This window comes from Xyrauchen texanus, chromosome 24 (genome assembly GCF_025860055.1).
Source record: "Xyrauchen texanus isolate HMW12.3.18 chromosome 24, RBS_HiC_50CHRs, whole genome shotgun sequence".
Taxonomy (NCBI): Eukaryota; Metazoa; Chordata; class Actinopteri; order Cypriniformes; family Catostomidae; genus Xyrauchen; species Xyrauchen texanus.
The window spans coordinates 36,492,257-36,520,209 of NC_068299.1; the positions used below are offsets into that span (position 1 = coordinate 36,492,257).

At 42.3% G+C, this 27,953-nt stretch overlaps 1 protein-coding gene across 1 annotated transcript in view; it reads right to left on the reverse strand.

The window, feature by feature from the left end:
• LOC127617762 (CUB and sushi domain-containing protein 1-like) overlaps positions 1-27,953 on the reverse strand; it is a 496,749-nt gene that overhangs the window by 310,010 nt on the left and 158,786 nt on the right. Inside the window, exons 4-5 of the mRNA XM_052089839.1 lie at positions 9,822-10,016; positions 8,457-8,664 (exon numbers count right to left, since the gene is read on the reverse strand). Coding sequence (XP_051945799.1) covers positions 8,457-8,664; positions 9,822-10,016 — 403 coding nt within the window. The remainder of the gene's footprint in view (positions 1-8,456; positions 8,665-9,821; positions 10,017-27,953) is intronic.

The following is a 27,953-nucleotide window of genomic DNA, read 5'->3' on the forward strand; positions in this document are numbered from 1 at the left end:
TAAATAGTATTAACCTCATAAACCTCATCTGTTTGGAACAAAATTGAACTCGCTTTTAGCTCCACACAGTGGACATTTCACCACAAAAGCTGTTATGGAACGCGTAATATAATTTTGCAAAAATGTTGCTATAGTTACGAAATTTTCATGAGATCAGACTGGACGTAAATAAATCCATTACTCTAAAATTTTACAAGCAAATCATCCAACACCATTTGTGCTAAAATAACTAAAATTATGTAATTTCTCACAATAAAGACAACAACAAAAAATTAAAATGTGTACGATAAAACAGGTGACGATAATTATTTTGAACGATCACCCAAAGCCATATATAGAGGCCAGAATATCATAGCCATTCATCATCATAATAATCATTATCATTATATATTTTATTTTAAGGTTCAAACTTCCATTTGGTAAATTACTTATTCTAACAGTATGTGTATTAAACGGTACTTTTTTTACCGACTCATCCCTTGTTTATTAAAACAAAGTGATTATAGTGAGTCACTTAAAATGGAAGTGAATAGGGCCAGTCCATAAATGTTAAAACACACACTGTTTTAAAAGTATAGCTACAGTACAAAACGTAAACTCTATACTGTACATGTTAACATGACTTTAGTTTAATAAAATCGCTCATAAAACTTATCTGTGTGGACTTACATTATATCCAATTACAAAGTTGTAATATTGGATATAACTTTACACTCATAAGGTTAGTAAATATTTTTTATCACACTAAAATCATGTTAACACATAACATTTTTAAGTTTTGTGGCTATACTTTGAAACCGTGTATATTTAAACGTTTATGGCATGACCCCATTCACTTCCATTCTAAGTGACTTACTATAAATGTGATTTATTTTTTTTATTTTTTTATTATTTTATGTGTTTATCAACATTATGCTACAAATGCTGTTAATTGAGCTTAACTTTTATTGAACCCGGCATGTTATTTGACTAAACACGTCATTGACAGTTATTTGCATGACAATGAATCATCAACCAAAATTTTATATCATGACCACATTAATAGCATAAGGTTCCTATGTATGAAACATAAGCGTATGCGGCTACTGTTTATTTTAAGAATAAATATTCTGATATTATCATTCTCATTCAGTGTGAATAGCTTCCGCCGTTATTTCATCAGCAGCCCAGTGAAGTAATGTTATTGCAACTTTGTGTAATTTCGAGCCTGTGTTTTGGTGAAGCGGAAAGCAAATTTATTTGTGAGGGTGCCAAAGTGACGGCACTGCCTCGATGCGCCGCGCGTCAAGCCCAACGACATGTTTATTCACTGAGTTTGAAGTTAATAGAGTTCAGATCAGGCAGTGTCTTCTTGCATGATACTCTCTTTCTAAGCTGAGACTTGAGATTTGGTCACGATTGCAAAGCTTTGAAAAGACAGAAAATAATGGTAAAGCAAAGAAAAAGGAAACAGGTGGGGAGAGAAAACAATGGAAAGCATTAAAGCAGCGAGAGGTGATCATCAAGTTGACAACTGCAAGAACTAATTTCAAACTGTTGCAGAGCATGTGAAATGTTTCCTAGTCAGTGGGATCAATTGAGATGCCACTTCATTTTCTCAGGAGTGTACACACCTAAAACAAAAGGCCTTTTAGTACAGGACAGGTTTTCCCTAAGGAGGAGAGGAACAATTGTGTTTCACAGATACTGTATGTTTTGTGAATTTAAAGGAAAAGTTCACCAAAAAATTGTTGTTCCAAGTTTGTATGTTTTTATTATTATTATTATTATTATTATTATTATTATTAATAAAGGTGATGTAAGCGATTTAAGCATTCTGAAGCTTTCATGTGACTGAGCCGTTGAAATAGCCACACCCTCTCATTCCAAAACCCCACCCTCCAAAGATAATTTTGAGATCAAAACCGAACAAAAGAGCAGCATTTGTTCCTGTGGCTGTCAAATTCAAAAGTGGCATAATAGAGCCCTCAACTATCAAACAATATGAATGTGATCAAACTAGAAACTCAATCTGAATAAAAAAGTCTCATGTAACCACGTCAAATGGATTAAATTGGCAGAAATGTTGCCAGATTTGACTTTCACGGACATTTAAATATATTCCATTCGCAATTTATCTCCTTACCTGGGTGTATGTGCTCACCGACCACCAGTCTGACGTGTGATCGGTGAGCACATACACCCAGCTGTATATCACCGTAAACATCTCTCATTTAAGAGTTACAAATGTTTGTTGTTTTCTGGTTTGATTCGGTCACTATATTACAGTCTGTGATGATCCCGCCTATATGAATGTAAGATCTGCTTTTAGCTCATATAGAGAAAGCAACCGAGGCAAACAAAATTATGCAAATGATTAATTATTACTATTGTGTTTTATTTATGTTGTCATGCATAGTAATCTCTTTTGTAGCTAATGTAAATAATAAAATACAAATATCTAGCAAATATCCTTTCTATATGAACTTGCTGTGTAAATATGACTATTTTTACATTGTAATCTGGTGGCGTCAATAAATTATGAGCTTCAAAATCATGTTGTTTAATGACTAACGCTAGTATTGTCACAGTCAGTCACCATTATGTTCTTAAGGACTCTTATGTTATTAGTTTGCCCCAAACTACCCTGGCCATCGGTGTCACGCATAACATTCATATCCTTATTTCTAGAGAACCCCGAAATAATTAAGTGTGCTTAAAGTCAAGTATGAACACCCCTTCAAAAGGCGAGGGAATGCTGTATAATCATGCAGTGTATACACGTCACAATAGCAGTTCCAATCTGATTATTGATACATATAAATACTCACATCAATCCGATCACTTTATGTAACAGTACATTCAGAATCATCAGTCGGATCTTATTTCATTTTGATTAAAACAAAAAGTGTCCATGCAAACGCAGTTAATGATCTACTTCAAATACAACGCTATGAGAGTGATCAAATTGATTGACAGGATGAAAAGCGTCAGTGTCCGCAGATTGTAGACACATTTGTGTTTGCTGCTAACAAAGTCCAAGGACAAATATTAGATGTAATAACTGTTCCAGTGTGTCCGTCCCATTAAAGTATTATTCAATTTAAGGAGGTTTCACTTACTTGGAGTTTATGTTTGGTTTCAGATGGTTTATTGAGGCTAAAGCTCCAGCCAAAGAGCGAGCGTTTCTCTCTTTTTCTTGTAAATATTATTGCTTGAATCCCTTTAATTGTGTGTGTATTTGTGATGTAACCGCTGGTTAATGAAACCGCTGGAGCAGTGCTTCTCATGGAACACGTGCACGCAGTTCAGTCATCTGCAAGAACAGAGTCGTCCAATAAAATGCTGCAAATGATCTCAGAACATCTCAGGAGGTGCTCTAAGATTTGTTCACTTGATTTTCACAGAGCAGTTCGCATTAACACACATTGTGAATGCAACATTGCTTAATTCCAACCATTATTGGCTGAACATATAACCACACAAAGCAAATGACATGCAGCAACATTAATGAATTGTCATGTGTGTCATCATAATTCACTACAGCTTCAGAAGTGGTGTTTTATATATCTTTAAAAATACAAAAAAAAATCAAAGTAGCTGGTGAAATTGGGCATTCACAGCCACCTTGGTTGGTGGGCAATTTTTTTTTTTTCAATCTTTTTTCCCCAGTGTTAGCTATGAAAACAACATCTTTCTATTTTCCTGCTACAATTTTCCCACCGCTGAACTACCAATGTCACTAAAGAAATGATATTTTACCCAAGTTATGAGATTGCTCTGAATTGAATGACATAACATTTGTGCACCGTGAAATAACACCAGAACAGTGCGCCTCTCTATTGCGTTGTGTTCGCTGGCTGTACTCAACAACAAACACGGTGACTTGTTTAGTCCAATTCATGAATAAATGAATCTTATGAGCCGGCACTTTTAAAACAGTGATTCACCAGCTCACAAGTTCTCGTTTTGAATCAGTTTGACAAATCTTTCAGAAAATGAACTTACTGAATTACTCGGAGGGGCTGAATGAATACGTACTTTTCTGCAAGTTGCTCTCAGTCATGTCAAAATGTTTTGTTTACAAAGTTGATCAAATATGATCATATATAATCAAATTTTGTTAAAGATAATTAATCATTTTTATACATCATTTTAAGTTATATACACACACACACACACACACACACACACACACACACACACACACACAGTATATATCATTTATAAATATAAACTTGGCCTCCAAGCAATGTTGCTTGGTCCAATCAGGCCTGTGACCCAAAATTAGTTTGACACACCTGTACTAAAGGGTGTAGCATTTAGCCTCCTTGTTAGCGCCCACCTCCCATGCCATCTGACACTGGTTCACGTTTGCCCATGATCCCAATTTTCATTGCATGTAAACACCTCTACCGGTGTCATAACTGGCTTATCCAGTGTGTGCAAGAGTTGTACGCATGTTCGTTTATGGTCTGATGTCAAAAACAGAGAGAAACTAAAATTTTTGAATAAGATAATTTTTGTAATTATCAACATTTTGGTGTGCATATGAAAGCTTTGTGGAAAGGTGCGTTCACATTTACCTTCGCACTACAAAATTCTGCGCGCAAAATACATAATTTGAATTTCGCGCGATGGACTTCCAGTGGCGAAGTTCCCCTCAAGGACTTCGCGAGGAGTTGAAGATTGATGAACTTTGTCCAAAAGGAATTTGTTTGGTTTGAGAGTGACCTCTGTGTGGGCGGTGGTTTGTGGACTCTCAAAGAGTCTAAAGTGCAGCATTAAATGAGGCTGCTTAGTAGTTATAATTTTCTTTCTTTTTTTTTGTTTTTGCTTATTTCACACATGCTCAACATGCTCCATTGCCTTCTTCACCCATAATATGCCCTGCCAAGATATGTGTGAATGTGCCTGAAATATGTCTCTTCCTCATACAAAGCTCAGATGGCCTAGAAGATGTCAAATGGACTACTTACAGTATAGGCTATGTTCACACACAGCTTAATTGTTCAGAGGAGGTGCTAATAAAACAATAATATTGTGTAATGAATGCATAAACTGCAGCTATAACTCGTATCTAAGCATTATGCAGTTTCAGCCATCAAGCATTGTATAGATACAGCACAGGTCCTAATAAAAGGTGCATACGTTTTTTTCAATGGAAGTCCCCTTTGCCCAGCTCAGGACACTACCTCAAATTGTAGTCAAAAGCTAAGACTGAGAATCGGGACAAAAGGTGTCCCGAATATACCTTCTTCTGGACACGGGACTCTGCCCATAAAATTGGGAATGTCCAGATTGTATTGGGACATCTGGTCACCGTAATTGAAGCATTTCATAGTTTAAGATCACCAGACTGTTTGAGTGCAAACAGCAACACTGTTAGAATAGTCACAATATATATATATATATATATATATATATATATATATATATATATATATGATAGATGATATATATAGATAGATATATATATATATATATATATATATATATCTCTGACTATTTTTTCTAAATGCAATGATGATCGAAGCCCAACCAAAGAATGTCTGGGATTTTACTCTACTACAGAATGAGGTCCTACCAGCAAACAGCGCTCCAAAATGTACAACCTCTATAAAGGTTACGCAGCAAATTACCTACAGTCTTACGGACAATGCAGGTGTCCTCTGAGAAATCTACAATATATAAATTGTCTATAATATACAGTATGCTCATTTATTTAGATGAATACTAATTCAGAACGTCTCATTGCTCTGCCTTGTGCACCTTCCAAATTTAAATGTGTCAGATTTTCCATGTGGACCCCCCACTTTTTGTGGATTTAATTTTGTGATGGACATGCAAAGCACATGACCTCCTGCAAAGCCTACATCCAGACAATAGAGATCATTATTAACTCCCAGTTATTAACTGTAACTCAGTGCCATTCAAAAAGAACAGTGCTTTAGAACAGTTAGAACAGTGCTTTAGATATGGAGGACAAAACATGCAGAAATAATAAATAAATAAATAAATAAATAAATAAATAAATAAATAAATGTAATAATAAGAAAATAAATAAAGGAATAAATGTCTTGATAAAACAAATATAATTAGAGCTTAAAGAAATTTATTCCTGAATTTATTTTTGTATGACTTTTTTTCCTTTATTTATTATTTTCTCTTTTTAATTTTATTCTTTAAAACTTTTTTATTCTTTCTTTAATTTGTTTGTTTTTTATTATTATTTATTCCCACATGCATTTATTTTTATATTTATTTATTCCCACATGCATTTATTTTTGTATTTATTCTTACATTTCTGTCTCTTGTATGATAATTATATGGGTGGGTCCTGTTTACCATTGGCTTATTGTAGATTGAAGCGTGTGCTCGATTACTCTTGACTTGTTTTGATGTGACATTAGGTCACAGCCATATTGTGTAAACTATAGCTATTTGTGGGGCTAAAAACATAAGAGCTTAAGTCAATCCAAGATGTATTGTTATACTACAATTGTTACGTTCCCGTGTTGTCTGCCCCATGTTTTCTGTTTCACTCATCACTGATCACGATTCCTTGACCTGGCGAATGTCTCGGACTTCCCGGACTCTGCCCTGGTGGTTTTCTTCAGGGGCAATTTGAATAATTCAACCAAGGAGCGGTTGCCACCGGCGATGCGTGACTGGACGCTCCGTAACTTCATGGAGGCGACTTTACTGATCTGCGACTCGCCGTTCACCATGGGCGTTGCTGAGGAGGACCCTACCTCTCCATCAACAGCAGTGACTCTCCAGTCGTCCTCAGCCCTCCGTCACGCCAGCCCCGCCGGTCAGTGAGCAAACCCCCATGCCAGTCACCTTCCATGAGCCAGTGCGGTCCACTTCGTCCGCCCGGAGGAGGAAGAGAAGACGGGCTTCTGCCTCCCAGTCCACGCCTGCCCCGGTCTGCGAGCCAGAGCCCACGCCTGCCCCGGTCTGCGAGCCAGAGCCCACGCCAGCCCCGGTCAGCGAGCCTGAGCCCACGCCAGCCACGGTCAGCGAGCCTGAGCCCACGTCAGCCACGGTCGGCGAGCCTGATGCCACGCCAACCACGCACAGCGTTCCAGCGTCGCCAGTCTCATCCGCCCGGAGGAAGAGGAGAAGGGGAAAGTCCTCTGCCCTCCAGCCTCCGCCTCCCGCAGCTCCGTCCCCAGAACCCCCCGTGGCTCTGCCCTCTGTGTCCAGCGGACCCAAGCTCACGCATACCACGGTTAACCAGCCAGAGCCTGAAGCCTCAAAAGTCAGCGAGCCAGTGCCGGTAACCTCAAACGTCCCTGAGCCAGCGCCTGTAGCCTCGACCGTCCCTGAGCCAGCGCCTGTAGCCTCGACCATCCCTGAGCCAGCGCCAGTGGCCATGACTGTCCCTGAGCCAGCGCCAGTGGCCATGACCGTCCCTGAGCCAGCGCCAGTGGCTCCCTCGGCTCTGCCTCCCGAGCCTCCCAGGGCTCCGCCTCATTGTGTCTTCATTGTGTCTGTGTATTTAAACCCTGTTGTTTTCCTTTTCCTTTGTCGTTCGTTGTATGGTTACATGTCGTTCCTATGCCCCTGTTTCCTGCCCTTCGTTTATGTTCTTTAGCTGTGTGTTCTTTTTTGTGTTAATGTTAGTTTGTTTTCCCATCGTGGACTTTTCTTTGTGTTTAATTGTTTGTTATTTATAATAAAGCCGCTTTTGGATCCTAACCACCCGTCTGCCTTCTCCTGCTTCCCACATCCTACATAACAACAATCACAAAATAAATGGGGAGCTGTTTCTTCAACAAAACCACCAAATGAGCAAGTTTCATAAATGATATGATTTAACCTTATGCTTTTCTTTTTTTTCTCTGTATATAACTTCATATTTTGATGTCCGCAAATTCATAATATAGTTTTCTGTTGTTATGATTGTTCATTGTAAAAGATACAACCATGCTTTATTTCCCTGATCGTTTATGTATGTATGTATACATAAGTTCTGCAATAAAAAAAATAAATAAAAAAAACTGTGGCTGACTCTGCACAACTTGCGAATGAAGTCGATAACCACGCATCAAATGACTGTTTCATTTAGATTAGAGGTGCTTATTGATGTTTTAGGAGAGCTGTAGGCCGGTATGAATGTCGAAGCACATCCTGGATTGTTAAACTCTCTGCAATACGTTCCCTGCAGATTCAAAATCTGTGCGAGTCAGAGGGTGCTAAGGTGGGACGTCCATCTGCTTCCGATAATTACTATTGACCAATGATGCACTGGAGCTACACAAGGACCGCCTCCCTCATTTCCATGTTGCACACAGAAAAGCAAAAATAAATACATGTATAAATAAATAAATATTATTATGTGGACACTCCTCTCACTACGCTCAATACATAAGAGTGATTCCGGAACAGTTCATATTATACCGCTTTCCAACATGGTCTAGAGAGAACAGATTGTGATGTTTTGCAGCATCAGAGGTCAGTACACTCACCATATTGATGGCGCTTCTGTGCCACTGATCTCTAGAAAGTCATATCGGTCCTCCAACTGGAAGTCTGTGAAGACCAGGGCGATGGTGTCTCCTGGCTCTGCTAGAATACTCCATGTGCAGTCTGCATTGTTTTCATACTCTGAAGGATAGTGCGGACTTGATATTGTCCCCGTTGTTCCTCTTAACGTCCCACCACAGGCTCCTTCAGCTGAGCAAAAAAAAAAAAAAAAAAAAAAAAACACACAGAAGTTGTAAATATGTCAATTAAAAGTAAAATTACCAGCATGATCTAATAAAAAATTGTTTCTTGTTACATGTATTGCGGCAGTTCCAAGGTAAAATGTGTGGCACTAAAAGCGAGTTAAGTGTTCTCCAGAATAGATTATGTTTTGCAGGTAAATGTATAATCAGTTTTAAATAAACACAACATAACTCCCTACCCTAAACCTTAAACCTAAACCTTACCAATAGTGTCATACAATCAAATGTGACAAAGAAAACACAATTCCTGAAGCAACCACGTCATTCTGTTGTGCTTCTATAACACTTTCGGCTCATGTGTCAGCTAGCATGCTCTTCTACTCATGCTCCGGTCCTTTGCATTGCAAGAGCAACAGTCTTAGGTACTGTGCAATTCAACCATCCTTGAACAAGCTTGTAACTGTATTTTAATATATAATGCAGCTGTTCAAATATTTTCTTACGAGTCATGAACTATAAGTGTAGTGTCTAAAGTATTTAGATGTCATAAAATAGCATTATGAGGAACAGGGTGAAAATTAAGTGTTTATGACATCATAATATGCCCTTTTACTCAAGATTTTAGTAAAAGGCAAGAAAAGTCATTGTTGTTATAGCGCCCCTAGTGTTTATTTTAATGCCAAGATAAGTACAATGAGCCACTTAAAGACCATTTAGTTAAGAATAATACTATATATCCTGCTTCCTCATTACCATCGGAAGAGCCTAAATTTCGCCATAATAAATAGGCATTGTTGACATAAAAATGTGGGTGTCAAATGTATGCTTAAGTCTGATAAAAATTGTGGAGTTGTTTTTTCAGCTTAGTTTCAATATTTGTTTTTCCAGAAAGGAGGAAGTTTTAATCCTTAAAAGTTACAGTATGTTTCCATAGTAGATAAAGCTCCTATATCACACAAATCAAGGATAATTTGAGATTGCACTCAAATAAGCAATTTATAGAAACTAGAAACTGTTATATTCACTATAGAAATATCAATTTAGTTTAGATCGTTTTTAAATTTTTAAGATTATATGCATTATTGAAAATTGTTTCTGGTTTATCATGACTGCGGGAACCATTGATTTAACACCATTAATCCAAGTAAGATTGGAACATCTTACCTCTGCAAAAAGGTGCTGGGAAATCCCATGATGCTCCACTTCCTGGGCTCACTATACACGTGAGCACCGCGTGCCCCTCCAGCACATATCCCATCACACAACTGTAGCGGATCTTGTCACCAACGTTGTACCTGCTCCCATGGATTATTCCTCTAGGGATCAAACCTGGATTTCCACACGTGTGACTTTGTAGCACTGGAAAAGAAAACACAAAAACATGTCAGAAATTTTTTTCATTAAGGGCACTTTTGACAACTAGAATTATTACCTCAAACTTATCACATATCCTGGAGGATCTGATTCGTATGTAGGATTACCATGAACAAAGCCATCAAATAAACACATCACATTCCATAGATCAGATAGATCCCCAACGAGCCATTAGAGAGTCATAAAAACAAATCCATGGCCCATAAATTGCTGAAGGAGACCATCTCTCCCATGAGTGCTTAATCTCAAACTAGGGTTTGTAATGACAGAGCTGACCAATAAAGAAGATCCTTCTTGGTTCCACAAACTTAAACCCTCAGCATGACCTTCTGAACTTCCACACAGAGCTAAAGCAGATTTTCTTTGAAAGGTTTCCTTATGAGATACTGATGAGTTCCTCGTCACAGTCCCAGTACTTGTGATTTAACCCTAAAATATACACCATACCTAGCCTTGCTGGCTAATTCTGAAAATGACTATGACCTGTGATCACTTGTATAACTGACAAATTAATGATTATAGCCGATGTACCTTTTAAAATATGTGTAGTGATTGGTAATCACTTATAACTGACAAATCGATGATAATAATCTTTAATCTGGTATGATTCACCTCATTCTACTAAGAATGGTAACTATTCAACTTGATATTATACCCCGACAATCAGGTTTCTCATTAAGTGTAACGTATTATCCATGTTGTAAAACCAATGAATAAACCAGTATGATTTGTAACCAGGAATGTTCATGTTTAGTTACTTACACGTTTAATATTCATGAAAGAATATCATATTTAGTATGTAAATGCTTGCTTGTTTACATAGAGAATGTTGATGGCATCGAATGTCATGTCTTTTGTACTGTTTTCAAGATATAAAGTCCATGATAATATATACACTATATCTGAGCAGGAGTTTGTAAGAATCCTCCACAAAGGATCGTATATCAGCTTTTGAAATGGACAGACCAGTCGACCATGTGACTCTGAAAAGCCACTTCTGATTGGCTCAGGACACCTTTGGGGTGTGGCCAATTTCAGTTCAAATCTGTCCTACCCAAGGAAGGACTTCCTCTTCTGCTGAAATTCTCTCTTGCAATGCTCTCATATCCTCTCTTCGGCTCTCTTGCTGCTTCCAGATCCTCATTGCCATGTAGAGTCCAAGGAAAACTCTGGACAAAAAAGTCCAGAGGAAGCCTCTCACTCTCTGCTCTACGGTTAAAACACCCTACGGGAGTCGTGAGTCTTCCTTGCAGAAGGCCTCGCTTCATCCAGACAATAACTATCCACAATAATAACGGAGTCCAAGACATCGACGGAACTAACATTCTAAAAAAGCCAAAGAACCAAGCAACACAAGGAAACGCAATGACACGCAAGTACATCTCCAGACTTTTGCTCACAGTGCTGGTCAAGAAGGATGAATTGTTCTTAAGGCATTGCCAACAGGCTTTGTAAAGTTAATTTTAGCTGCATTGATAATTTACTTCACATTCTGTCACTACACACCAACCTGTTCCATGTTTGTATGTGTTAGATTAGATTTATGTTTAGATAGCAATAAAGTTTGTCTGTATTCAAAGCTATTTTCATAAATAATCTCATCCCTGTTTTTAAAAGATTTCGCTTCAAAGCTATACTGTACCTTAATATGTGTAATATTATTTTCAATAAGCCATGAGAATAATATTACTCAAATAAGTGAATTAATCATAATTCCTTACAATAGAAATTCTGAGCAGATACAACAAGACATTGTATTACAATTATAATGGTGGAGAATTTTATTCAGACAAATAATCTAGTTATATATAATTTATCTAATTTATTTGTCGATTTATAAGGGCTGTCCATTATTAATGTCCTTACATAAGAATGTAGAATAAGGACAGTTTAATTTAATTCCTATCTCACACGTGTGTTAATTTAATCTGTACCATCAACCAAATTTCCTACATATAATGGTGGTGGTACGCAGGCACATTAACCCATCCTGTGTACATTTTTACTACCAAATTACCTACACTTATCATGACTTTCAACCGTTGTTGCATAGAAAATCAACATGATATAATCGACATTTTCATGAATATTGTTAAATTGTGAATATTGTTAAATTGTTTCATGAATACTATTAAATTGTGTTGTAATAGGGCTGTGAATCGCTAAAAATAAATACAAAAATAACCGATTAATCCCACAGTTTTCTGTGACTAATCACAATAAATTATGGTACATGATACATTACAACAAACATTAAAAATTCCTTATAATATATTTACTGTATACTTTGTCTGAAATAAATAGAGATAGAGTTACTTGGACTTTTTTAGTAATAGAATCAATTAGGCAGATTCAATTCATGTCAAACTTTACTGGCAAGATAAGCTTAAGTGTACACTGTCAACACATTATACATATAAAAAAAAAACATATTGAATGCTGATGTTTAATTTGCTGAAGTTTAAAATCTCTGGCTCTGGTTCACCTCTTGGGGTGAAGTCTTCATTTGCCATACAGTAAATACACTCCTGAGCTTATTATGCCCGGGACATGTGACGACGTAATGAATAAGTGTGCACTGCTTCACTGTTTCTGTGTCAGGATGTGAGTAGAGCGTGTACCTCCTAAAAAAATGGCTATTTTAGCATCAGAAAGTCAGAAAATACATCAGTGAAGTTTTGCCCATTGTACAAACGTGCCTTGGTTGGGTCCAGGCAGGCAGCAGACACCCTTGACCCACCCTAATCGGAGCCTGTAAGGAACAACTTGGGAAAAAGTTCTCCTACTACATGAAGTTTCAGGAAGTTAAAAAACTGCATTCATTGAGGTTAAATTGCCCAGCCCTAAAACAAAAGAAATCAATATACTGAGATATAGAAATCAATATACTGTGACATCTGGCACCAACAATCATGCCACGGTCCAAATCACTGAGATCAAATGTTTCCATATTCTGATGGGTGAACCTTAACTGAAGGTCCTTCCCTGTATTTGCATGATTTTATACACTGCACTGCTGCCATAGGCTTAGCTGATTAGATAATCGCATGGATGATTTTTGGTGCCAGACTGACTGAATATTTCTGTAACTGCTGATCTCCTGAGATTTTCAGACAAAACAGTCTCTAGAATTTACACAGAATGTTGCCAAAAACCAAAAACATCCAGTGTGCGGCAATTCTGCAAATGGAAACACCTTTTGATGGTTCAAACTGACAAAGTATACGTTAACTCAGATAACCACTCTGTACAATTGTGGTGAGAAGAATAGCTGTTGGTTGCACTGTATTCGCGGTACAATGGTGACCTATACCATATTAGGCAGGTGTTTTTAATATTGTGGCTGATAGGTGTGTGTATATATATATATATATATATATGTATTTTTTGTTACAATATTTCTGAGAGAAAAGTTGAGGAATACTAAAGCAGTGGAGGCATGATGTCTTGGTTACTTTGTTTCCCTGAGAGGGAACAAGACATTGTGTGATGATGCAATTGGAACTGCATCAGTGATTCATGTGGTCTGGAGCCTGTATAAAATCATGCCAATTCATTGGCTGATGGCGCTTAAGCAACACCCACAGGTAGCCACGTCACGGAACCCATCTGCTTTGATGACGCAACGTCTTGTTCTCCATCAGGGTACCAAGGTTAAGTTCGTAACCGAGATGTTCCCCTTCAAAGAAACGTCGACAATGCGTAATGATGCAATTGAGATTAGATATCATCATACCATGCGAACAGTAGCTTCCAACTCTCTAAGCCCATATGGCAAGCTTACAGCAATGCACAAGATAGCTAAAGAAATAGAAATCTCAAAAACATACTTGATTTTCGAATCGAGAGAACTTTGGAAGCAGGAGACTAACTCTCGTCCAAATTATATTATCTAACAAAAGTATGCGGAGAGGACCACCCTGCTGCCATTCAATTGTCTCCCAAGAATGCACATCTAGAAAATAACCAGAAGGATGCCATGCTCCTTGTAGAATGGGTTTGAATACCCAGAGGTGAACGTAAACCAAGCGCCTCATAAGCACTCAAGATTGCATCCACAATCCAATGAGACAGTCTGCTTGTATACCGAAACACCCTTGTTGCGGCCACCAAAGCACACAAACAACTGCTCTGACTTATGCCATTGGCTAGTACGGTCAACATAAACCTGTAGAGTCTGCACTAGACATAACATATGTAGCCTTTTATGCTCTTCCGATTCAAACGGCAGAGGATAAAAGGACTGCAAATTAACAATTTGCAAGCAAAAGTATGTACAGATGAATTTAGGCAAATAACCCAAACAAGGTCTCAGAACGACCTTAGATAATCCTGGCACAAATTCCATACACAGAAGATTACACAATGTGGTTGAATCTGCACACAAACTGTTAATTTGCAGTGATGTCCTCACGTGTTGTCACTCAAAAGGGAGAACATAGTCCTCGCTTAGGCGTGAGTCGCTAGTAACCAACACAGGATTAAACAAATTCATGCACTGATGTTAGAAAATCTGGCGAAATGGCGCCAAAGCAGCCGTCTATATGGGTTCTGTGACATGGCTCCCTATGGATGTCGCTTAAGCTCCATCAGTCAATGAATTGGCATGATTGTGTACAAGCTTCAGACCACGTGACTCACTGACGCAGTCCCAATTGCGTCATTAAGCAATGTTGATGTTTCCTTGAAAGATAACTCCAAAACATGGATAAAGGGGCAGGAATGAGGTCCCAGGTCACTAAAGACCTGATAAATGCATTTAAAAAGTATTTAGCTGTAAAATCATACCAGGGGAATCAAAACCTCCTCTAACTGAAGAATCATCATTTTACGTCATGCTATATGACAAACGTAATAAAGTCCTGTGCCTTTCACTCTGCTATGTTTATTCTTTTCATCTTCATACACTGCCTGAAATGAAACTCCTAAGATCCCTTTCTCTGTGTGGGTCTTTATGAAGCCTGCACATCTGAAGCAGCTCCGCACTCCTGCACGGGACTCCAGTGGAACACGTGAATCGTGCATCTCTATGATTATAATGCTGTTTGAAGGTAAGCATTTCATGTTGACAACACAATCATGACTTGAATCAGCTCTGTGCTGTCTTCATATGTGGCAACTGTTCAAAGAGCATACAAAACATTCACGAGAGCTGGTACCAGGGGCAAAGAAACAATCTAAAAATGGGGGTGGAGGACATATTATAAAACATAGCAGCTTGATTTAGTATTATTATTTAAGTTGTGTATAATTTGCCCAGTATTCTCTATTGATTTGCAGAAAGTTTTCTTACTGTGATGCAGTCACGCATGTTACGATTAGAGTTGGGGTATCCAAGTTTGTACTCGGACATCGAGTCCGAGCCATGAGTCCATTTTAAATAGACTTGGACTTGTCACGGGCTCGGATGCATTTTTACTCTGACTTGATACGGACTCGAGGCTTTGGGACTCGGGATTTTTTTCAGAGTTCAGCCGAGTCTTTGGCATTAATGATGCAATTAAAAAACAAACAAACAAACAAATTAACGAAACATAAATAAATGAACCCATCTCTGTCCGGATGCAGCTGTAGCACCCCCTGATGTCGTAGACGTAGCCAGAGTTGTTTCAATTATATTCTCTTCTAAATATCTTAATTTATGTTCTGCAAAAGAAAGAAAGTCATACACATCTGGGATGGCATGAGGGTGAGAAAATGCTGAGAACGCAGCATTGTCAGTTTGAACTGGTCCAGTTTTGGATGTAGCCTTTGCAGTCAAATCGTGAGATGTAACTTATCAGCGAATGCTAAATACTACTGTGTTGACACATTTGTATGTATTTTCCCAAATCAGTCGGCAGATAGAGACTCAGAAAGAAATCTCTTTATAGACTATTACAGGTAGGGATAATTTTAAATAAAACTAAACTAAATTGAACTGACAAATTGAAAATGAAGTAGAAATAAAAACTAAATTAAAATTGGAAGCAATAATAGCTCTGGTTTTATTGACTAACACAGCTTTCACTTTGTTTGGTGTATGTTTGAGTGGAGGGGAAAAAGCAATAAATAATTGAAAATGTCAACAGAACGCAATAAGAATTGTGTTGATGGACAGTTTTGTCTTCATAAACCAAAAGCATATGCTTTCATTCTGAAACCACTTTGAAATTTGTAGCAGAATACATATAATAACACGTATATATGAAATTCAATAGATGTGTTGTTGTTACATTTATATTGACGAATTGTTTTTCTTAGTTGTGAAGGTTAAAATAAGCTTAAAATATTGATGTTGAGTTTATGGTTACAATTTTAATTCAGTTTCATGTACAGATTCATTCTGACTTGACTCGGACTCGGCCTTGAGTCCTGCTCATTTTGGACTCAGACTTGACTCGGACTCGAGTAAGGTGGACTCGAACCGAACACTAGTTATGATTGTGAAAATGTAGACTGTAATGTTGATATAGGACTACGAACATTTAAAAATTGTACTCCCTGCTGAAATGGAGTACTTTTGATGAACATGTTTATCTGAGACATTAGCTTGTTGTGTTTCCATTGAATCACAAGCTTCAAAAGTAATGAGCGGATTCTTAAAGGAGTCGTTTTCCTTTTCAAAGACCACTTTTATAAACTCCACATACATTGTGATCCTCCACATATGAGTGGTGCCTGAAGGAATGGGCGGAGATGTTACATAACCCCTGTGGCAACTAACAGAGCTAAATCTAGATGCTGACATTTAAGAGCTGAATGTTGATTCTGTTGCTTCACTGATAAAGCTGGATCAAGCCTTCTCTGAGGATTGTATCTTTCTTGGTGGAATTGTTTCTTAAATAAGCAGAATACAGAGACACCTCTAACAAAACAATATATGTCCTAGGAATCTCTTCAAGCACGGTCACATTTACCTTTGCGCGGTGAAATTCTGCAAGCGAAATACAGTCATGAATTATGTGCGATGGTTTTTCGGTGGTGAAAATGTCCCCCTCGGATTTTGCATGGAGTTCATGTTTGGCAGGCAAATTCGTAAACTTGGTAAAAAAAAATTACATTTTTTAATTTTATGTAACTTCGAAGAGCATGTTTATGAAGACTAATAAGAGTACAGCATAATAAAAGCTGTTTTATTTTACATGGAGCGGGTCACCTCATGTTGAGATCTTTATTTAATTCATAAATCCAAAACTGCCAAGCAAAACCCATAGAGAATTCCAATGGTAATTAGTTTTCCGGGCTGGCCTAAAAATGTATGCCATGGCTGAACAGCTCTAATTGAGTATTGCATCGTTAGCTTAGCAACATGCTAATGTCAAACCCTGTTAAAATCAATCGTTAGTAGAGTCCCATTGCACTATATGTAAACAGAGCTATTTGTGTGATATACATTTCATCCTGGACCTTATGAGGATCTATTGCAGTTAGGATGTTATAGGAAAACGCATTGATTCTGGTAGGTTTACACTTCTCATCCACAACAAATGTTGCCGGTTTCCTTCACTGAAAATGGAGATTTTCTAAAATGTTCTCTATAATAATTGATATATTGTCACACATTATACATACATTTTTGCATATATACAGTGATTTTTATTTTTTTTTTCACATATCCCAGCTAAGCTGGGGTCAGATTGCAGGGTCATCCATGATACGGCACCCCTGGAGCAGATAGGGTCAAGGGCCTTGCTCAAGGGCCCAACAGTGGTGTCTTGGCGGTATTGGGGCTTGAACCCCCAACCTTCTAGTCAGTAACACAGAGCCTTAACCGCTGAGCTACCACTGGCCTAGTACCAAACATTTTGTCAAATTATGATATAATGGAGTGCAAAACAGTGTTTTCAATTGAAAACATATTAGTGTGGACAAGGCTCTAAATGGCTGATTCTTATTTAGGCACAGCAAAAAAATATCTAGGTTTTGGAACAAAACTATAGCCTTTTTCAAATTCTTCGCTTGTTTTCACTAAGTCTTGTTTTGGCAGAGCAATGATAAATCTCAAGTAGGGTATTTATTTATAGTGCATTTCAAGCTATAACTGATAAGCATTTCAAGTTGAGAAAACCACTTTGAGAAAAGTGGATTTGGGAGGATGCATTTGCTAGCATGTTCTGCATAATTTCTATGTGGTTGCTTAGTTGCCCATGTCAAAACAACCAGCCACCAAGTCTCTTTGATATAATAGTCCCTAGATATGGGGTGAAGTCCATCCATCCATCGTCAACCGCTTATCCTGTGTACAGGGTCGCGGGGGGCTGGAGCCTATCCCAGCTAACATTGGGCGAAGGGCGGGGGACACCCTGGACAGGTCGCCAGTCCATCCGCCAGTCCATTCATGGGGTGAAGTCTCTACTTTAATTTAAATTCCAGAGTTTACTCCCAATACCCACTTCTTAGTAGGTCCTTGTGGTGGTGCCGTTACTCACCTCAATCCGGGTGGCAGAAGACAAGTATGAGTTACCTCCGCTTCTGAGACGGTCAATCCGTGCATCTTATCACATGGCTCGTCGTGCATGACATCACGGAGACTCACAGCACGTGGAGGTAGGGTTGGGCGATGTCCCCTAAATTGGCAGTTGACGATGTTGACAGTAAAACATCGCGATGGACGATGATATCGTCGGTGGGGCGGGGCAGGGGGTATATAAATTCATATAATTTTCAAAAATTATATGAAAAATTATAATTTCGTTATTTTACTAACCCAACTAATGACTCGTCGGCGCTTTATCAGTAGGTTGCACGACACGTGAAGCATTTTGTTTTTTTAGCTTTCACTTAAGAAGAGTTGTGCACTATTTATTTTAATATATCTCTTTACATAAATACTATTTTCCACTTAAAAACTATAATTTCGTTATTTTACTCACTGATGAGCAAAAGGTCGAGGCAGAAATGACCATGTACCTGCAGGAAATGGCCATTGATGGGGAAGAGGACCCGCTGACTTGGTGGAAAACGAACGACAAAAGGTTTCCGTTCATGGCAAGATTAGCACGGAAATATCTGTGCATATGTGCTACCAGTACTCCATCAGAGCGGGTCTTCAGCACAGCGGGTAGTGTAGTTACTCCAATCCGCAGCTTATTAAAACCAGATAAAGTGAATATGTTGGTATTTCTGGCCAGAAACATCGAAATTTAAACATGGTCTATGGTGAAAGATATTAGACTTCTATACGCATTTTTCGCCATCCGTTGCGGAGCTATTCGATTTTGCATATTATTTTTTAAATGTTCATTTGTGTAGTTCATATGACCACTTTACAATATTTCAATAACATAATTTATTTTGTAGCCTGTGCTGAAGTTAATTGTGCTGCTAATTATAAGTGAAATGTTAATGCCGAGTTTCGGTCTGAGTGTTGTTCCATTTTCTTGTTCTTTATTTGTTGTTCTTCTATGTTTTAATAAATGTGTGTTATTCATATTCACCTCGTTTCTTTCATTTGATTTGACATTATGGATTTATGGCCAAGGAAATTTTTCTTTAAAAGTATTAACCAGACAAAAGTTATTTGACGTTCGCTGGTCTGGGTTTATCTTAAACTGCCGCTTCAGTGTATACTACAAGAGCTATGTGACAATGAGCAAGATTTTCTGAGACACTACAACTACTAATAATTAATTAATAAAGGCTATTTTCTTGTAGCCCACAACATAAAATATTTTAATCTAAATGTACAGTGTAAATAAAACATTTTAAAAAAAAGACAAGAAGCTAACAATGTCAAGATCAATATTTGTGTAGCCTGCCTGACACGGTATTTTCACAGACTAACACGTCACGTCTCTGGCATATACCACAGTATTTAAAATAGCATATATGCATTAGTTATATTCTCAATTTAATTTACAGAGCAATCCCTGCAAAGTTTTTCGGTTAACTATAGAAGAGACTAGGATTAGTGAGTCACACTAGCAAGACTCGCAAAAGGGGGCGTGGCATCACGATGGTGGCTCTACATCGTGATGTTGGTTAGCCATCACGATGGACGATGATATTGTCCATCGGCACAACCCTACGTGGAGGCTCATGCTACTCTCTGCGATCCATGCACAACTTACTACGTGCCCCATTGAGAGCGAGAACCACTAATTGCAACCACGAGGAGGTTACCCCATGTGACTCTACCCTCCCTAGCAACCGGGCCAATTTGGTTGCTTAGGAGACCTGGCTGGAGTCACTCAGCACACCTTGGATTGGAACACTCGACTCCAGGGGTAGTAGTCAGTGTCAATACTTAATGAGCTACCCAGGTCCCCCTGAAGTATAATCCTTAAGGTTAGGGGTTTGTTCAAATTCCTAATCCCAAATATGAGACTTAGTAATAGTGTTGGTTGCACCACTACTTGAACAGATGATGTTTACTTGGTATCACATTATTTAAATCACCCCAAAATTATGTCCTTGGGCTGACATGGCTTAGTTGGAACAAAATGCATCAAAAAGGTAGTGATTTTTAAATAGCTGAAAACAACTGTACATTCATATTCATGATATTGCACACAAAATGCGCTCATCTCCAGTGAAAAATCTGTATCCCAGTAGATGCAGCAAACCAGACTGCGAAAATGTTTTCTGACGGCTGCTCTATTTTAAGCATTTAGGACTCGCAATTGAGTTAATCTGGAATAATTAATTGTGGAAATGTCTGCCGTTGATATCTGAGTCTACTGGAAAAGCTCTTCATTAATCATATTTTCAAATTGATGGTGCAATCTGCTGTGCTGGATTCAGAGAGAGTTTGGTAAATATTTGATGTATTGTGAAAAAGAAGAAATATTAACAAAAACAAACAAACAAACATGTTTTGTTTGAAAACATTTTAATTAGAGGAAGGACATAAATGGAGAAAAGTCTGGGATATTTCTTAGAAGACATGGCTAGAACTAAAATTATAAAAAACTAAATCACCCCTATGCTCACTAAATGGTGATGTTCTTATTATAACGTCTAGGTTACGTATGTAACCTCCGTTCCCCGATGGAGGGAACGAGACCTTGTGTCAGAGAAGAGACACTAGGGGTCTCTCTTGAGCGCCGATATTCACCTCTGAACTATGAAAAAAGGCCAATGAGAGTTGGCAACCAGTATTTGCATGTCCCGCCCCCGGACATACTGGTATTTAAGCGCCGCAAATACGGGAGTTCATTCAGGATTTTTCTGAGGAGCCGGAAATGGTCCGGCCACAACAGGGGCTTGGCTCAGCGACGTGGCAGGGGAGACACAACGTCTCGTTCCCTCCATCGGGGAACGGAGGTTACATACGTAACCTAGACGTTCCCCTTCTGTCGCTCTCTCCACATTGTGTCAGAGAAGCGACACTAAGGGTCCACTTAAAAAGAGCCATGTGCTGAGCCGTGTACGTGATCTGCTGATACAGGAGCGAGCAGGTATTCCTACGTGCAGAACGACCAACTGTATCAGGCTGCACGTACCCTTCCCCAATGCCCCATTTAAGCCATCAGGATTCCTTATCGTTATCCTGGAGGGGGGAACAAGGTGATGGCCGCCAACATGGGAACGGGGCCTCTTTTCTCTCTATGTTTCTTGCATAGAGCAACTACGGCCGGGGCCCTTACACGCATTGAGGGAAGGGGGTCTTAGCCCTTATTAGGGTGGAGAAGACCCTGCGGAGGCCACACCTACCCAGGAGGGGAGGCAAATTTTGAGTGGCAAATACATCGCATGGCCTATACTTAGGTCTTATGCCGAAAAGTAGTGCGGTGGAAGATCCAGCCTTGCAGAGGGGGGAAGCATACAGCACGGCAACCGAGGCAGCTGTAACTGCCTAAGGGAAACACGGAGTCAACTCGTGAGGGGACAGAACCGTGGTTTTACACACAGGGGGAGTCCGAACAGGAGGCCTTACCTGTGGGGCACCTATACCAGTACAGCGTAGCTTGCGGTACCCACAGTGGTTTGGGTCGGCGAGTTCCTCCGCAGAACTGCGACCCACGAGGGCTAGGGAGGAGTCAACCAGTGTCCCAAACCTGGGATCTCCTGGGAATGAAGGCGCACTGTTTCCCCTGGTTAGGGGGAAGGGCGCTGGGTGTAAGCGATTCACCCGGTCAGATCGTGGACGTGCCACCGAGTTCTACGGGCTCGGTACCTGAGAGAACACGGGACGATACTGACTCAACTCGGAGATTGTAGAATCTCGCAAAAGTGTTAGGTGTTGCCCAGCCCGCTGCTCTACAAATGTCTGCTAGGGCAGTGCCCATAGCCAGTGCCCACGAGGACGCAACACTCCTGGTGGAGTGGGCTCGGATCCCTGAAGGGTGTGGTAGGAACCTTGGGCACGTAGCCCGGTCGCGGTCTTAGGATCACGAAAGTGTCTGCCGGACCGAACTCCCTCTTGATGGAAGCGAGCGCGATCAGCAGGGCTGTCTTGAGAGAGATTGCCCTGAGTCCAACTGAGTCAAGCGGCTCGAAGGGGGGTCTCTGGAGTCCCATAAGGATGACCGAGAGATCCCAGGAGGGAAACAGGTTAGGCCAGGAGGGAGTCATCCTCCGGGCACCTTTTAGGAACCTGACGATTAAGTCGTGCTTACAAAGAGACTTGCCGTCTACCGTGTCGTGGTGGGCGCGATAAGCGCAACATACACCTTGAGGGTGGAGGGGACAGCCTCCTCTCCAGCCTCTCCTGAAGAAAGACGAGCACTGACCTAACTGCGCACTTCTGCGGGTCTTCGGCTCGGGAAGAACACCAGTCCGCGAACAGACGCCACTTCAGGGCGTAAAGATTCCTGGTCGAAGGGGCTCTGGCTTGGTTAATAGTGTCTATGACGGCCGAAGGTAGGCGGCTAGATCCTCCAGCGTCCGATCCAGGGACCAGACGTGGAGATTCCAGAGGTCTGGATGCGGATGCCAGAGCGTACCCTGTCCCTGAGAAAGAAGGTCCTTCCTCAGGGGAATTCGCCAGGGAGGGGCTGTCATGAGGAGCGTGAGATCCGAAAACCATGTCCGGTTGGGCCAGTAGGGGGCCACCAGAGTGACTTGCTCCTTTTCCCCCCGACCTTGCATAGCACCTGTGCAAGAAGGCTCACTGGGGGAAAAGCGTACTTGCGCAGCCCTGCGGGCCAGCTGTGCGCCAGATCATCTGTCCCAAGGGGAGCCTCTGTGAGGGCATACCAGAGCGGACAGTGGGAGGTTTTCTGGGAGGCAAACAGGTCTACCTGGGCCTTGCCGAACCTGTCCCAAATCAGCTGGACCGATTGGGGGTGGAGCCTCCACTCTCCGCCGGGCAAGTTTTGTCTTGACAGCGCGTCCGCTATCACATTGAGGTTGCCGGGGATGTGAGTGGCGCGCAGTGACTCCAGTCGCTGCTGACTCCAAAGGAGGAGACGACGGGCGAGCTGTGACATGTGTAGGGAGCGTACTCCGCCTTGGCGGTTTATGTAGGCCACCACCGTAGTGCTGTCTGTCCTGACTAGGACATGCTTGCCACGAATCAACGGAAGAAATTTCTTCAGGGCAAGAAAAATGTCCAGCAGCTCTAGGCAGTTGATGTGCCAACGCAGCGGGCCTCGGTTCCACCGGCCTGCGGCTGCGCGCCCGTTGCACACGGCGCCCCAACCCAATTTGGAGGCGTCGGTTGTAACCAGAACGCGACGGGACACCTGCCGCAAGGGTACTCCTGCCCGTAGAAAGCAGAGGTCTGTCCAGGGTTTGAAGGTTTGGCGGCAGGCGGGGGTAACTTCCACGCCGTGCGTGCCGTGGCGCCATGCTCATCTCGGGACTCGAGTCTGGCGCCAATGCTGAAGTGGTCTCATATGCATCAACCCCAGTGGTGCGGCCGCCGCGGAGGATGCCATATGCCCCAGGAGCCGTTGGAAACATTTCAAAGGGACCACGGTGCCTGGTTTGAAAGAAGCGAGGCATTCCAGCACTGACTGAGCACGCTCGTTGGAGAGACGTGCTGTCATTGAGACTGAGTCCAAACTGAGAAAAGAGATGCTCTGGACCGGGGTGAGCTTGCTCTTTTCCCAGTTGACCTGAAACCCTAAACGGCCGAGGTGCTCGAGCACCTGGTCTCTGTGTGCGCATAGTAATTCCTGCGAGGAGGCCAAAATGAGCCAATCGTCGAGGTAATTGAGTATGCGTATGCCCGCTCCTCGTAGCGGGGCAAGAGCCGCCTCTGAGACCTTCGTGAAGATGCGAGGGGACAGAGACAGGCCGAAGGGGAGGACCTTGTACTGATACGCCTGGCCGTCAAACGCGAACCGTAGAAAGGGTCGATGTCGAGGGCGAATTGAGACGTGGAAGTACGCGTCCTTCAGGTCTACCGCTGCGAACTGAAATACTGGTTTCGCAGCGGTGCGGAACAGGTAACGCGGCGTCGCAGGGCGCTGTGGCGTCCCGAGGCTCTGGTGCTGAGAATAAACTCAAAGCACTTACCTTGTTCCGCGCACCCGGCAGGGGGCAGGTTCGTGACTGAGGAGGAGGTCTGATGCTGGCGTCCTCTGGACTCGTCTGAACCGGCCGGCCGGGGAACAGTCGTGGGGCTGAGGGCGGAAGCACCGTATCCTGGGCGCCGAGACTGTTGAGGCCTGAAAGCAAAGTGCCGTGAGAACGGCATTTGCGGGCCATGTGACCCAGAGGTAAAGGAAATAGCTCTTTTATTGAGAATTTGGGGCAAATGAAAAAACAAAAGATTCTCCTCCCGGCCCTCCACCGGGGACGGAGCGGTCTTACCACCTCCGGAGCTAACTTCTCGTCCTCTGGGTCCGCTGTCTCAGGGACGCTTGGGAGCCTTCCGGGTCCTCGAAGGGGTCCGTGAGGCAGGGGGCGTACGCTTCCTGCGGTTTGCTCGACGCCGGGGCTGAGAGCTGGGCCCAGGTTGGGGCGGAGCAGAAGGTCTTCTGGCCGCGGGAGGACGCCCTCGGCGAGCAGGTGGGGCCTGGGCCGTGGCGGCAAGCTTGCGGCGCGGCATGATGTGCGAAATGGCCTCCGTCTGCTTCTTCACCAGGGAGAACTGCTGGGCAAAGTCCTCAACGGTGTCGCCGAAGAGGCCGAACTGGGAGACGGGCGTTGAGGAAGCGAGTCTTGTCAGCTTCACGCATCTCAACCAAGTCCAGACATTGCTGACGTTCCTGGACCACCAGAGTGGCCATCGCCTGCCCGAGTGCCTGCGCTGTGACCTTCGTTGCTCTCAGGGCGAGGTCGGTCGCTGAGCGCAGTTCCTGCAGCGTGTCGGGATCAGGGCCACCCCCGTGCATGTTGCGAAGTGCCTTGGCTTGGTGGACCTGCAGGAGAGCCATGGCATGCAGGGCGGAAGCGGCACATCCGGTAGCGCTGTAGGCCTTCGCGGTGAGAGAGGATGTTGCTCTACAGGACCGGGAAGGGAGTACAGGGCGGCCCCGCCAGGTGGTAGTGCTTCTGGCACATAAGTGGAGCGCAACAGCTCTATCCACCTGGGGGATCTCCGTGTACCCGTGGCGCGCTTCGCCGTCGAGGGTGGCGAGGGCGGATGAGCAGGTGGTGGTGCGACAAGTGGAGAGGGTGCTCTCCACGAAGACGCCAGCTCATCATGCACCTCCGGAAGAAAGGAACCGAGGGGGGCGAGGGGGGCGAGGCTGTGAGCGCGCCCACGCCAAGAACCAATCGTCCAGCCGTGATGGCTGTGGGGAGGATGGAGGGTTCCAATCCAGCCCCACACTGTTGGCTGCCCGGAAAGCATATCGGACATCTGTGCGTCGGCCTCCTCCTGGGCGTGCAAGCCCGGCGGCAGCCCAGAGGAGCCCTCAGCATCAGAGCCCACGACCTCCGATGTCGCGGCGAACTCATCTGCTTCCATCGCAAGAGGGTAGGCAGACTGGCTGTGAGGCGAGTCGCCGCCACCTCGAGCGGGGACGGGAGTCAACGAGCGTGCCGGGCGCTGGTGGTCCAAGGGGCATACCGGCGAGCTGCACCCGCTGCCATCCCGAATAGCCTCCATCGCCAGCCGCATCATCCTCAATCCCGTGGGAAGAAGGAGCGACGCGGGGCGGCTGGAGTGGCTTGCTTACGGTTGTAAGCAAGCCGCGACCGCTAACGTTGTCATGGTCATGTTCTCGCAATGAGAACATGAACCATCCACAAACGCAGCCTCAGTGTGATCACTGCCCAGACACACGAGACAACGCCTGTGGCCGTCGGAAGCGGAGAGTACTCTACCGCATCCAGGAACAACACAGGGGCGGAAAGGCATCTTTATAAAGACGCGTCCTTAAAAGGACGTTCAACGCTGCTGTGTTTTTTGCTCTTTTAGAGGAAATTACTCTTTTAAATAAAATCAATCTTTTATTAATGAAAGAACTCGTGAGAGATCTTTCTTATCTGCAACTGTCGATGCGCTCAGGGGCAGGAAGTGCACAGCCGTGCAAACAGGAGAAAGCCGCTGTTGTGCGCCGTAGAATCCAACAGCATGCAGCAAAGGATAGCAGGAACTCGGTGTGTAGAACGCAGCAGTCTGCAAACACGACCATCGGCTCCGAAGAAATTTTCTGAATGAACTCCCGTATTTGCGCCGCTTAAATACCCGTATGTCCGGGGGCGGGACATGCAAATACTGGTTGCCAACTCTCATTGGCCTTTTTTCATAGTTCAGAGGTGAATATTGGCGCTCAAGAGAGACCCCTAGTGTCGCTTCTCTGACACAACGTGGAGAGAGCGACAGAAGGGGAACTAATTTGATTTCCATTTTATCTTGAACATATGAGGATTTCAACCTGGACAACAATCAGAAAGTAAAGTATAAAGCAAAGGTAATGGCTTAAAATGAAGAAATTATAAGCATATTCTCACTAGTAGTCTAGTGGACGAATTCACATTTGGACCCCACCGTACAGGTACATGTTTGGCAAATGAAAATGTATTTTAGGCATGAAAGGTCCAACTGAGCTATTATGTATATTTGCAATATATCTCACACCATTAGAATGTGAAAACCTCTCTAACATTTACCTTTAAGTGTCCCATCATGGTATAACACAATCAGCAGTATATTTAAGCCTTTTTGAATGACACCTCCAGCAGTGATTACTGTCCCATCAGATCAACACCTAAATGAGCCTCTGACATTGACCCAGATCAATAGAGTAGTTAAAGGCTGTCACTCAGCGTCTAAAGCGGCCGTCTGAGCCCTTTTCTATTTCCTTAGCTGGGATCAGACAGTGTCGATCACGGAACTCAAGCAGTGGATGAGAAAAGCTCCCAGCAGGAGAGGAACACAGATCAGCAGGTATAGAGGATGGGCTCAGAGGGGAGGTGTTTGGCCTGTGAAAGTGTAGAGGGGCTGTGATGAAAATGTAGGTTGAACTGATGGCCCCTGACATGTGTTGGTGGCCTTGAGGGACCCTGCGGGGCCATGGAGGGGGAGGGAGAGACGGACAGGTTGAGTTCAATGAATTTTCGAGGGAAGCATAATGCGCAACAGGAGAGAGGGCTGAAACCCACACTCAAAAAAATAAATAAACAAAAATAAAAAAGTACTCTTTGACGGAACTTGATTCAATGGTCAATCATGGACAGTGGTTCCACATGTTTGAAATTAGATAAAGTAAAATCACCATGTAAATTCAACTTGAATGCTTCAAGTAGAAGGAACCTAAATGAATCAAGTAAACCTAATTAAATTTAATATGTCAAAATTACTCAAATGAAACACTTTTAGTGATATGCTAGCTAGTAAAAGGACATGTTAAGAAGCTAATACATGCTGGTAGACAGCACTGCTGAATGCAATTCGTCACTAGGCTAAGGTTAGCACAGCAATTGCAAATATACTGCAACATGGTAATGCAGAACAAAGTATTAGAAATTCAGACAAATCTGAAAGATCAGAAATGACTGTTCATTTCTAAAGAAATGCAAACCAGTGTTGGGGAAGCAGTCTTGTGGAAGCCACTTTGAAACTCTAGGGAGAATGGGAATAAAAAGTCACTGAGTCAC